The sequence below is a fragment of the Eucyclogobius newberryi genome, unplaced genomic scaffold, assembly GCF_026437365.1.
Source record: "Eucyclogobius newberryi isolate DKJ021-1_F unplaced genomic scaffold, fEucNew1.0.hap1 SCAF_4, whole genome shotgun sequence".
NCBI lineage: Eukaryota > Metazoa > Chordata > Actinopteri > Gobiiformes > Gobiidae > Eucyclogobius > Eucyclogobius newberryi.
Window position 1 is genome coordinate 25851711 of NW_027316056.1, and position 13353 is coordinate 25865063.

The window sequence follows — 13353 nt, forward strand, 5'->3', positions numbered from 1 at the left end:
TCCCTCTCTCTCACATCACCATGTGTGAGATCAATCGTGACTCGTGATGTCTGTTTTACTTTGACTTCTTAAGAAATAAGTGGAATGAGAGGAACGTAAAGGTTTATGCACGTAAGGTCCATCAGCCAATCACATCGCAGCATTGTTTCATGTCCAGTGTGTGATGTTCAGATCAGAACAAACATTTATATTCTAATTCACTTTTAATAGAGCAATAAAACATTTCAATTTATTTAAAAAACATCATTAGACTATTTGTTATAAATTATAATAACTTGATAGTGAAAAATAACCAGACATATTATGATTACGTCTGTTATAGAATAATACTATATATTTTCATACAAAAGTGGCAAAGTTGCAGAAACGCAGTCTCTTCACAATAGCTAGGTTTGGACCTTCACTTCTCGTTCTGTTCATTCTCTGGGAAAAACATGTTTGCATTGTTTTATCAGTGTTAATTGTTAATCAAGCAATGCTTATGCTATTTGTTTAATTTAATATAACTTGTTTTGTCACTTTAGCAAGAAGGAACAGTTGGGAGCTGTAAAAGATAAATTAGTAAGGATAACTATTACTTTTACATTTTCAGTTAAAATGAATCAATTTGACCATAATTATTTTCATAGCCAATATTGTATCGAGTAATTAAGTACACTAATGTATTAATAACTGGCTTTAGTCATTTTCTCCTGGCACAGTTTCATCACATCATCATTTTATAGCATTACAACCTCAACATTTTACTCTTACTTTAGCCGGCTGGACCACATTAAAATGCAGCAGAAGACCCAAAAAAGGTCTGAAAATCTCTGGGGGAGGGCCCCCAGACCCCCCCTGTTCATTAATTTAAACTGCTAATGTGGCTGTAGACCCTTAACGCCCACAAATACACCCAAAAACATATCTGGGACGTGTGTTATTTGTACAGGGAGTAGAGGTGATGTCAGCGGAATACCAAGTTGCATTGTGGGATTTAAGTTATCAATATTTGAGCTTGTGAGGTGCTGAGAATAAACTAACTGTCAAACGGATGCCCTGGAGTTTTGTTGTGCTTTGTTAGCGTTGAAGAAAGTTCCCATATGTGAATTGTTTACTGACAATGGCAATAAAACTGATTCTGATGACGTGGTGAGGGGCCCCCAAAAATGTTTTCGCTTAGGGCCCCCTGAAGGCTTGGGCCGGCCCTGCATGTGCTTACACAGATGTACACAAGGCATCTCAAGGCCTCGCAGCCAATGGAGACATCTCCCATTCGGTAGTTAATCAGATGTGGGCCCCTTACATTCCGTGGAATAGACATTTTGGTAGAAACACACACATTATTCCTAAAAGCCAGTCTCAGAATGAGGCCTAACTTTGCATGGACCTAGTTTTAATACACTTCAACTGCTAGCCCTGAACATGTGCAATACTGATGTAACCATGTGCAATACCATCATATTCATGTGCAATACTGAATCAACCATGTGCAATACCTGTAAATAAGAGTGTTCTATTTTTCTTTTTTTATACGGTTTACTTACCTGCTAATAGTATTACCTAGTCTTGTGCTAGCTATTTTTATTTTATTTTTATTTTATTCTATTATCATTATTTTATTATTATCTGATTTTTATCTTTATTTTATATTTTTTTATTATCTATTTTATTTTATTTTATTTTCCCCCTACATTCCCTATTAAGATAGGAGAGGAGTTTTGTTAATAAGAGTTTTTTGTTTTGTTCATAAGAGTTCTATTAAGAGTGTGTTTTGAAACTTCCTATAAGCTGTCCTTTCTTCCTGTTCTACTGCGTTGTAACAACGAAATTTCCCCTTGTGTGGATATTAAAGGTTTATCTTATCTTATCTAAAGGTCACTTATTGTGGCAGCAGGTGAGACTGAGATAAACAATGTCATTAAACACTAAAAATGCAGCTTTACTATATCTTGCTGTTTACCAACTGCACTTCTTGAATCATTTAATTGCCATTCCAAATGAACTGTTCAAATGAAAAAATAAATACATTATTTTTTTAAATGTAAAATGAACATCATCTTCTTGGAATGACCCACTGCAGGAGTAGTTATTTGGACCTGCAGCAAATCCCAGCTACATGAAACAGTTACATTCTTCTGAGTTCCATTTCTTTCTCCACCTCATTGTTCTGTTCTGTTCAATATCCTGTCCCGGGCTGTAAATACTGCCACCGCCAGATCGTTTCAAATAAAAGAACAAGGCACGGCCCACAGTGGACACGCAGCGGGAGGCATCCGGTACTTATTCCCGTTTAAACCGCGGCCACACGTACCAATCCATCTGCGGCTCCATTTGTGCCACACGCGTGCGTCACGGAGAGCTCCGCGCGCGCGCCGCTCCAGCCGCTCCAGGGAAGACACCGCGCGCCTCTGCGCCACATTCAACAGGCGCACGAGCTTCCAGGCGCCGCGTCTTTTACAGTGCGCGGAGCGGGCCACGTCTGAGAGGAGAGGACTTCACATTGCGCGCTATGATTGCCGGGACAGAGACGTCTCCCCGCGCAGGACACCTCACGTAAGGCTGGAGAGCATCATCAAAGCTGCATCCCGGAGAAAGGACCAGGAGGATGGAGGCTTCACAGAACGAGTCCAACGCCACCATGAACTACACCAACAAGTTCGCCCAGCCGCCGTGGCGCGTGGCGCTCTGGTCGGTGGCGTACAGCTCCGTCCTGGCCGTGGCGGTCTTCGGGAACCTCATCGTCATCTGGATCATCCTGGCGCACAAACGCATGAGGACGGTCACCAACTATTTTCTCCTCAACCTGGCGTTTTCCGACGCGTCGATGGCGGCGTTCAACACTCTCATAAACTTTATCTACGCCTCGCACGGGGTGTGGTACTTCGGGGAAGCGTATTGCAAATTCCACAACTTTTTCCCCGTGACGTCTGTCTTTGCGAGCATCTACTCCATGACGGCGATCGCAGTGGACAGGTGAGAGAACGTGTCACTTCTGAAATGACTTGCTACATGTGTATTTTCATTTACGTGTATTAAAACAATGGCACTAATTTCCAGTGATTGTGTCACAAAATATGGAGTATTATAAACATATGTGTGTCAGGTTTACAGTGCTCTTACAATGATCAGCGAGGCAGAGACATCCGCTCCGACGCTCAGTGCGAAATGCCCATGTGATCCAGGCACTTTCATCTCGAGTGCTTCATGCATGATTTTGTGAACATCTATGTTCTTATCATTCCCTTTAGACACGCTGCTTCCACCAAAGAAATGGAAAATACATTCCTTTGTTTGAATAAAAGGGGGGAAAAGTGTGAATCATTGGCTCATGTTTGATGTGCGCTCATATGTATGCGCCAATGCCAAGCCTTTGTTGTACCATTTCTTTATTCTTTTGTGTTTTTTTGTTGTTGCAAATATAAAGAGACGCAAAACACGACCATAAAGAAAAAAGAAGATAATATTAGTAATGATAAGTAAATAATAACATGTTATGACGTATGTCGGTGTAATCCCTCATTCGTCCAGGCGTGTTCCATAGTAGAAAAAAGCTTCAGTTGTAGTCTTCAGTTGTTCAAACTGAGTCCAGATGACTACAACTGAAGCTTTTTTTCTAACATGTTATGACAAAACTTACAATTACAACTCAGCATGTCCTAAATACATGTCCCATTTAGTCTAAGTATATTTCAAGTCTATGAAATATGTCAGATATTAAGTCAGAATGTTGAATGTCTGTTGATGTCAGTCCAGTCCTTGATCGTTGTTTGTTTTTTATAACAAGTGGCTCTGCGTGACCAAGCCCCACTGAAACAGTACCACAACATAAAATACAGACAACTCTTTTTCTCTCTAACCAATCCATTTGCAGTGACGTTATAGTATCTCAGGGTGGACAAGGCTCAATGTAACTCTGCAGGAGATTTACTGATTTTGTAAGAAAATTCCCCCCAAAAAGTTTTATCTTCTCATTAACAGTTGGGGATTTGCTTCACAAACTTTGTCATATTAATTTTATGGCTTAAAGTTCTTTAAATGACAACAATCATGCCTTTGGAGTTGAATAATGGCACCACTTTTTGAGTTCTATTGTTTATTTATACTGTTTTGAGGTCAACAATCTGCAATCTGACACTTCAACAGTCAAATTATCACCTGCTCAATTTCAAACTATAGGGATTCTAGGATGTCGTGACCTATGCTTGTCATCTTAAAGCAAATAGATACAAAAATAAACTAAATACTGCAGCTGAAGCTAATAACATTTTCTCTTGATCAACGCTCCAGTTTTTGGGTGGGATATATTTGGGCATGTTGTTGTCAAAATGGACAAAAAATGTGTGTCATGTTCTTTGTTGTGCTCTGATTACGTGTAAAAAATCATAGAAAAAAACAATAAAAAAAATACTGGAGCAGAATGACATTTTCTCTTGATCAATGCTCCAGTTTTTGGGTGGGATATATTTGCTGTTGAAACATGGTGTGTCCTTTTCTTTGTTTGGTCTGTTTACGCGTCAAAAATCTTTTTAAAAATAGAATAAAAGGAAAACGAACAAAGATTCTTAAAAGCCAAGAGATATGACAACTTCTGAGCATCTCTCGCCTCCGGGGTTTCCTGCTGCTTTCATCTTTATTTCTGTGACACGTACTGTACCACTGTCATAATGTTCCACACTTAGAGACTAAAACTCCATCGATTGGTTTGTTTTTTGTTATTATAATTCAGTGGATTTTTTTAGAGACAGATGCATTTCAACTGTACATTTAATATAACTGAACTTGTAGCATTATGATGATGATGATGATGATGATGATGATGATTACTATTATTCATTTTAATTGTGTGTGATTTACGTGAACATAAATTGCCATCACAATCCATTTGACCAGCTTTCCAGACTCTTCCCGGTCCTTTATGTCTGACCCTTTGATCTCATTGAAAGAACTTTCCTTTCTGATTGCATCTTTAGCATGTTTTGTTTGTGAATGATTGGTCCCAAGTGATTTCTTCCCTGCTGATCCCGAGCATATTCATCACGCCACGTGGATAATGACTTTGTCTGTGATATGTGTGAATTCTCAGTGGAGCTTCCATCTCATCCCTTCAAAACCATTTCCTCAAATCTATAAATACACACTCGGATCACACTTATAGGTTTACTAATGCATATGCCTATTGTAAGTCAGTGTAATTATTTTCAGTGTGTAAAGACAAACCTGGAGAAGATAAGAACCTTTATTTGTCCCACAATGAGGAAATTCCAGTATTGCAACACAGATTAGGTACAGAAACATTAGGTAAATAATAATGAATAAATAAACAACAAAAACAACAACAAATAAACAAACAAACAGATAACTTATAAAAACACTCTTGTAGAAAAAAAAACTCTATAAAAAAATCTCTTATATTCGTAATAAAAATAATAATTATAAAACTCGTATTTACAGCTGTTATATGGACAGAAAATATGCCCCAGGATGATTGAAATTATGTCACAGTATTACCCGTGAATATGACAGTATTACACATGACAGTATTGCACATGATTATGACAGTATTGCAGTATTCCACATGACTATGACAGTATTGCAGTATTGCACATGATTATGATAGTATTGCCCATGATTATGACAGTATTGCAGCATTGCACATGATTGCACATGATTATGATAGTATTGCACATGATTATGATAGTATTGCAGTATTGCACATGATTGCACATGATTCTGACAGTATTGCACATGATTATGACAGTATTGCACATGATTATGACAGTATTGCACATGATTATGACGGCGTTGCCCATGATTATGACAGTATTGCACATGATTATGACAGTATTGCACATGATTATGACAGTATTGCACATGATTATGACGGCGTTGCCCATGATTATGACAGTATTGCACATGATTATGACAGTATTGCACATGATTATGACAGTATTGCAGTATTGCACATGATTGCACATGATTCTGACAGTATTGCACATGATTCTGACAGTATTGCACATGATTATGACAGTATTGCACATGATTATGACAGTATTGCACATGATTATGACAGTATTGCACATGATTATGACGGCGTTGCCCATGATTATGACAGTATTGCACATGATTATGACAGTATTGCACATGATTATGACAGTATTGCACATGATTATGACAGTATTGTACATGATTATGACAGTATAGTACATGATTATGACAGTATTGTACATGATTATGACGGTATTGCACATGATTATGATGGTATTGCACATGATTATGAAGCTGAATGACACATGTTCCGTGCTAACAGTGTTTGTTGTAGTCTGAAAAGAATGTCCCCCTTAAACAAAATCCAGGGCATCTGAAGGCCCTTTTCTGTTCTTCAACTACACCGAATATAGCCATAGAAACGTTCAGTAAAACAGAGCCATGGCATGGTTGGTCTTGTTGGATCAAAATCAACCAGTCGTCAATTTAACTTCTAACCATTCAGCATGTTTCATTTCTCTATGACGTGAGCATGCAGCAGATCACAAGACCCCCTCCTCTGCAAATAACTACAATAATCCAGTCAGTTGAATCCAAATCCCTTTAGAATTTCTTGTATTTTCACAGGGAGACCTTGCGTCAACCTTAACGTGTAGCCACAGTAACAAGATAAATATGGGTTGGTCATATGGATTCTAAATGGTCTTTGATTGATTATATTGGAAAGTACTTTGGTCCCATTCAGTGTAGTAAAATGCTTTATCAATCCTTATTGACTGATTGATTAAAAAAAAAGATGCCCCTGAGTATAAGCAGACTTTCTGTGCAGTGTTATATTTAGCGCATATCAGTCGCAGTCCTTATTTGTCTGTCACACCATGAAACCCTCAACACTTTTCACACTTGCTGCTCCGCTCATCTGCTCCGTCACATGCACTTGTTTGTCATTTGATTTCCCTCACATTCATCCACTTATTTTGCTTTTTCTCTGTGAATTTTAACCTTGTAAAAGACTGACTCATCTGCCATGTTGAGTCCCCTGCCATTTCTCCAATCAGCTTATCAAAAGTCTAGTTGTTGGTTATTTTTTTCTATATTTAGAATTGTTGTCATGTTCAATTGTGCACAACTTTGCATGTAATTTAAGTCAACCAAAAATTACAATTGAAAAGGAGCAGATAGAAGAAAAAAATCTTTAAAATATCTTCTTTTTTCATAAACACCCTATAACAAAAATACAAGACAGTCTAGAACACATTTTGGTTTTATCAGATGTTTTTTTTTACATGATTTTGTATGATTTATTTAATTATAGGTGAATTATATAGACGTATGAGCTCCATTGGAAAGGCAAACGTAAACAACAGCAACTAAGCGGGGCGACACTGCAGAGATTCCTTCACCCTGAAAAACAAAACACGCTCAAGATGCTGCATTGAGAGGGCTACAAAAAAAAAACAATTTCCTCTGCTGTGAAAACCACTGGTCTGCCTGCGCTATGTAATCTGTAGTCTGTATCTGATGCTCTTGATCACTGGTCCGTTGTCATGATGTTGCGCTGAAGGGATTAAAGCCGCTCTCTCTGCTGGGTGGAGGTGTGCGCCGCTCCTCTCTCTGACACCACCTCCTCGGGCCGGGCTGTTTACGAATATATATATGTATACGTGCATCTTCGCTCACATGTGTCGGTATGATGACGGAGAAAGAGAGCAGCGGCGCGCCCCACATGATGCAAACGTAACTCGCGGTCGTGCCTCTCCTGACCTCCCGATGCACGATGCTGTCTCTGGCGCTGATGGCTCGAAATGGCACGGGGTTAGAGTTTGGGATGTTGTTTATGAGCATGTGCCTTCAGTGCAGTCGTATATCTTAGGCTTGTCGTGACTGTAAGGATTATTTGTTCTGTGACTAATTGGGGCTTTATTTTTTTTATACAATTTGGCTTTGGGCCGTAGAATTGGAGCCAAGCAGAGTCATTTGTGCCTCAAACTTATTTGTAATGACTAAATTACCCCTATCAGCCACTAATTATGGGAGACTGACAAATGATACTTACAATGTGCTTCAATATTTTCGGCACTATTGAATAAAAGCAGTGTATGCATTTGCAGGGTATGATAAAGCAGAGATGACATATGCATAATATGTAAGCGTTTACATAGATGCAAAATTACTTGTTGATGCCTAGGATTTGAATGACTGAATACCAAAAATCATATATTTTAATTAGTCTATACATTTGAACCCCTAAAATAATGGCTATTTGATCAAACTACAAATGAGAACATGGAAATTAGCTTAAACTATAATCTGGCATATTTACATTGTATTTGCGGCATTAATATGAACTAGATGTGGGCAATGTATACAACATGTGATAATATTGTGAATTTTGTTTTGAAGATATGCAACATTTTTATATCAATTATATTATTCATAGTACTAAATGTAGCAAAAGAGCTGATTATAAATAAATACAATGAAAATAAAGTTGGTTTGGTAACCTTAACTAATAAGTTTAAAGTCATGTTTTAACACATTTTTGCTGAACTGACATTTTATCATTTTCGGGATACTCCAAAAAATCAAGACATTCTTTTGTCTACATCGCCCTGCACTGTCCTTATCAAAAGAAAATAATTAAATCTGAACATGGCGCTTGCAGTCTTAACCACTTTACTGATCATTTAATATAAGAGCCATTCCTGCAGAATGATTATAAATGTTTTCCCTGTCTCTTATGGTCGACATGTATGTTGTGTCTATAATTGTGCTCTTTCATACGGTCTACTTGCCATTTAGCACGGTATGGGGCATGATTTATGTAGCCCACCATGTAGAAGTACTAGAGTGTTACACAACAGTACACTTTAGCACATGTAGCACATCTCATTGCCTCTGGTCAGAGTGAGGCCAGCAGTGTGCACAGGCATGTTCCACTGCAGCCAAGCAAAACACGTCCACATAATGGGCACCAACAGGACCAGCCAGATAGAAATACAGCAAAATCACTTAAAATAAAATTTGAAATTAATTTTACTCTGCTTACTTAAACTATACTTACTAAAACTATACTTACTAAAACTAGACTATACATTTCACAAAAACGTTGTGAACATGATTAAGGTTGATCATTTGGAGCAGTTTATAAATGTACTTCTGGAGGTCGGAACTAGGGCCTGGGAGATGCGTTTTCTCTGAATTTCTGTGATCCAGTCATCAAGTTGGAAAAACAATTATCAGTTTATTACGGTAATGACTCAATCAAGTAATAAATACTATGAAATTGCTCAATTTATTAGCCCTGACATTGTTATTACCTAGCCGGTTTATAAAACAATGTTCAACAGTGAGAGTGGACAATAGAGAGCATCTAAAGGTAACATAACACAAGTATCACTAATGCAGCTGTGGTGTTTGACTTTCACCAAACGCAGTATTGTTAACTTTTTTAGCTCGATCTCTGAAATTTTCTTAGTAGGAATTTCGAGTTGGAAGGATGTTTCAGTGAAACTCGGAAAAACTGAGCTCCGAGATCACCATAATTCCACAACGGTTACCTAGCAACTACAGTATATGGTAGCTTACAAACATATTTACCCCTGAAACTTTTCTACATTTTGTATTGTATTTTTGTAGCGGAGCAACAAAGCGGCACACAATTGTGAAGTGGAAGAAATTACATTACATACAATACAAACATGAAAGGTGCAGAAGTATTCTGCCTCTTTTCCCTGCAGCATATTGCTGTCAGAAGTGGCCTGATGATTGCCGAATGATTGAAGGTTGGCATAATAATTCAACATCCATCAGTGTGTAATTTAAACTCAGTATAAATGCGTTTGTTGAGAGAATGTTGAGGCGCAAACAGCCTCCTGAAGTCCAAGGAACACATCGGACAGGTCAGTTGTTGAGAAGTATAAAGCAGGGTTAGGTTTTCTCATGGAGGACTGTTCAATTCATCCTCCCAGTGTGGAAAGAGGATAGCACATCTACAAACCTTCCAAGACATGGACATCCACAAAAACTGAGAACATTGATCGGAGCTGCAGCCAAGAGGCTCATGAAAACTCTAGAGGAGCTGCAGCCACAGCTCAGGTGGACGAGGAATCCGTCCACAGGAGAACTATTAGTTGTGCACTACACAAATCAAGCCTTTATGGAAGATTGGCGAGGAGAAAGCCATTGTTGATGGAATGGTTTGAAACCAAATATATTAGTGTGGTAAATGGCCCAGTCAGAGTCCAGACCTAAATCCAATTGAGATTCTGTGGCAGACTTGCAGCTGTAATTGCAGAGAAAGGCAGCTCTATAAAGCATTGACTCAGGGGCCCCAATACTTTTGCACTCTGCACTTCACTTTTTATTTGTTTAAATCTGGAAATCATCTATAATTTCACTTCACAAGTCTGTGTATGTGTGTATATATATATTTATCTTTCGTTACATATCTTAATTAGTTTTAAGTTTTTGCTGCATGTTTAAAAATAATACATAGAAAAATACTTTTAAGTAAGACTGAATCTAACATGTCTTATCATTATTATTTGTTCTCAACGCTGCAGTCATTATTACAACACAGACACACATTCCCTTTTGTTCTTTATCCTAACATTTTATATTATTGAAAAGTTATGTATTGCCTGTCCTAAATGAAGTTTATTTCAGATCTGTCTGAAGTGTGGAGCCAGCTCTTGGTCTGTGTGCTCTGTGCCGGGCCCCTTGTGTCGGGCCCCTTGTGTCGCAGCTCTCATCTCTCTGTTATGGTTAAGATGAAGATGATGGAGAGTGTTTAGACGGCACATGGACGCGGGTTTATTACTGGCAAGCTACTGTTCATACACAGTTTAGTCTGCTTAGTTATGACTCTTCCATTTATCTACAACAAGTACTGTAGACACGCACACTTACTGAATGTAACTTTACAACTTTTGAATGCTCTGCCATCATAACCAACAAATAATATGATGTATTTTATTATTAGAGGAGAACTTTGCATAATTTAATTCCATGCAGTAAGATTGGAGCTGGGCAGTTTTCTTGACCTGCACGTTGAGTGTTAATATCTGGTCAATTTAGTACACTTAAGATCTCATGTAAAATGAAATGGAGATTAAACATTAGTCCACTCATTAAAAACAAGGTTATTCAAACTAAGGTCATGAAAGCTCAATTTAATCTACAAATAACATTAGGAACTTTATCAATGGCTATTACATATACATCAGAAATAGGGTATATTCTGGCCAGAAATGTTTTACTATTATCATTATTATTTACCAAAACACACACACCTAGGCTTGTTTGTTTCCTTTACACATTTCCATACAAAGCTAAACTATTTTAACTTTGTGGCTCCGGGATTGCCTCTGGCTCTGTTTACCTTTGCAAAGCTTCCTGTTGTTCTTTTGTTATCCGCAAATTAGAATGCGTTGAACCCTTAATGAAAGAACTCACAGGGGTAATTGTGTCTCCATGTGCTTAAAATAACAATTATATCTTTGACATGAACTAATTCCAAAGCAAATGTGTGCGTTTTAAAGTCATGTAAACAGAACAAGATCTAGACTGACACCTCTGGGCCCCGGGAACGTGGACGCTGAATGGAAATGGATATTTGTAACGATGCTCTTGCTGAACCCAATCAATCTTTATTGCACTATTGTTGGCTTCAGCTTTGTCCAGTGTGCGTGCCCTTGTGTAAGTGCGATGGATGACACGCGGCTCAGACCCACTGGTGATTGAGTCTGAAACGGGCAATTCACAATCTGCCATTTAGAGGACTGATGAGGCTGGGGGGAAATGCCACACAATTAGTTCAGAATAAAGGGACAGCAATAGAGACACATATTCAGTGATGGAGGCGGCGCTGCGGAGTGTCGGGATATGATGAATAGTCAGGGTGAACTGGCAAAAAATGGTTCGATTTGACTGATTTGCCTGTTAGCAAACTGGCATTCTGATCTTCTGCAGGACCCTTCACCCGTCTTCTTCTGATTATGATTGTGCTGGTGATTGGAGTGGCAGGTGCGGAATAATTAGCATGGATGTGTTACGGCAGTTTCCTGTAAACAATGATCAAGTAAAGAGTAACCAGGCAATAACTTGAAGCAGAAACAGTCTCTCGGTCTCTCTCAAAAGGTGGAAGTTTATTCACGTGCACAGTGGATAAACACCCTCACTCTCCCTAAGACAAGGTCGTTCTGTCCCTACCTAATTTTACAATTTACAAAGTACACCTTTTATAGGTGGTAACAAACATAACATAATCACAACCCAAATCAGATCAAAAAGAGATAGACCAGACTATCACGTCTGTGATGGTTCCAGCCATCTCTTCAGAGGTTTAATCAAAGACCATTTCCACACCAAATCCGGTCCTGACGCATTAATTGATGATTAAGAGGCGCCGGACAGTAGATATTCAGTATAATCAGGACCCCATATTCTTATCCCATCTGCACACAGGAGAACAACAAAGATATTAATTCCGTGACATGTCATGGCCTAAAACAACATTAGAATGACATGACATGACCCATTTTCTGCCATTACAGATGCAAGTTTAAATTTATATTATTTGGTGAGGGTGAGATACTTCTAAAGCTAATGAAAGTGTGGCTGCTAATCTGTGCGTACCACCTTTCGCTAGGACATGACTGTTCTGGTCCGAGCTGGGATCAAACCGAAGCTTTTGTATTTGTGGTGCCACTGAGCTCCTTCCTACTCAGAAATGAAACCTTTGCCTCAGTAAAAAACTTAAAACTCATCTTTAACTTCCTCTTCACCATCAGCCTCCGTGAGCCTCTGCACTGACATATTTTCCAGACAAATTTGATAATTCATTCTTCAATTTAATTTCTTTATCTGGCTAAAGTTGCAGCTCATTTGCCTGTCTCTTTTCATCGTGGTTTGAGCTGTTCTTTATAAACTGTGCAGTTCTACAGAAGCTGTCTACATAGAAAATTGGAACTTAGTTATCTTTATGAGCAAGGCTACTATTGATTTGTGGAGATTCCCTTACTAAACTTTCCATTACTGCAGTGCACGGCTTCCAACCTGAGCATATCTCAGAACAGCACTAAAAGAAATCCAATAAACCTTTTGGAGGGATTCAATTGGAAACAGTGCTGTAAAAGTGCAGTAAAATTAAAATAGCCCGTCTCTGGATTTATCGTCTTCAACTTTTTACTCTAGTGCGTTAAATGTTTCGAATAAGTAAGGCGTATGAACAAGAAGTGGCATGAATTACCATCCACTCAGATGCACTCAAAATGATGGATCTTAGAGGAATGTTATGCTGGCAGGCTTGGCTTTCCCCCACCTGCATTTGAATAGTGCTCTCTGTGGGAGGCTATACTTTTTGTTACAAGCGATCAATGAAAA

The 13353-nt window shown here is 38.5% G+C and overlaps 1 protein-coding gene across 1 annotated transcript in view; it reads left to right on the forward strand.

Annotated features, from left to right (window-relative positions):
- Window positions 1–2576: 2576 nt before the first annotated feature.
- Window positions 2577–13353, forward strand: part of tacr3a (tachykinin receptor 3a) — a 32789-nt gene continuing 22012 nt past the window's right edge. The window contains exon 1 of the mRNA XM_072463794.1: window positions 2577–2955. Coding sequence (XP_072319895.1) covers window positions 2588–2955 — 368 coding nt within the window. The 5' untranslated portion in view covers window positions 2577–2587. The remainder of the gene's footprint in view (window positions 2956–13353) is intronic.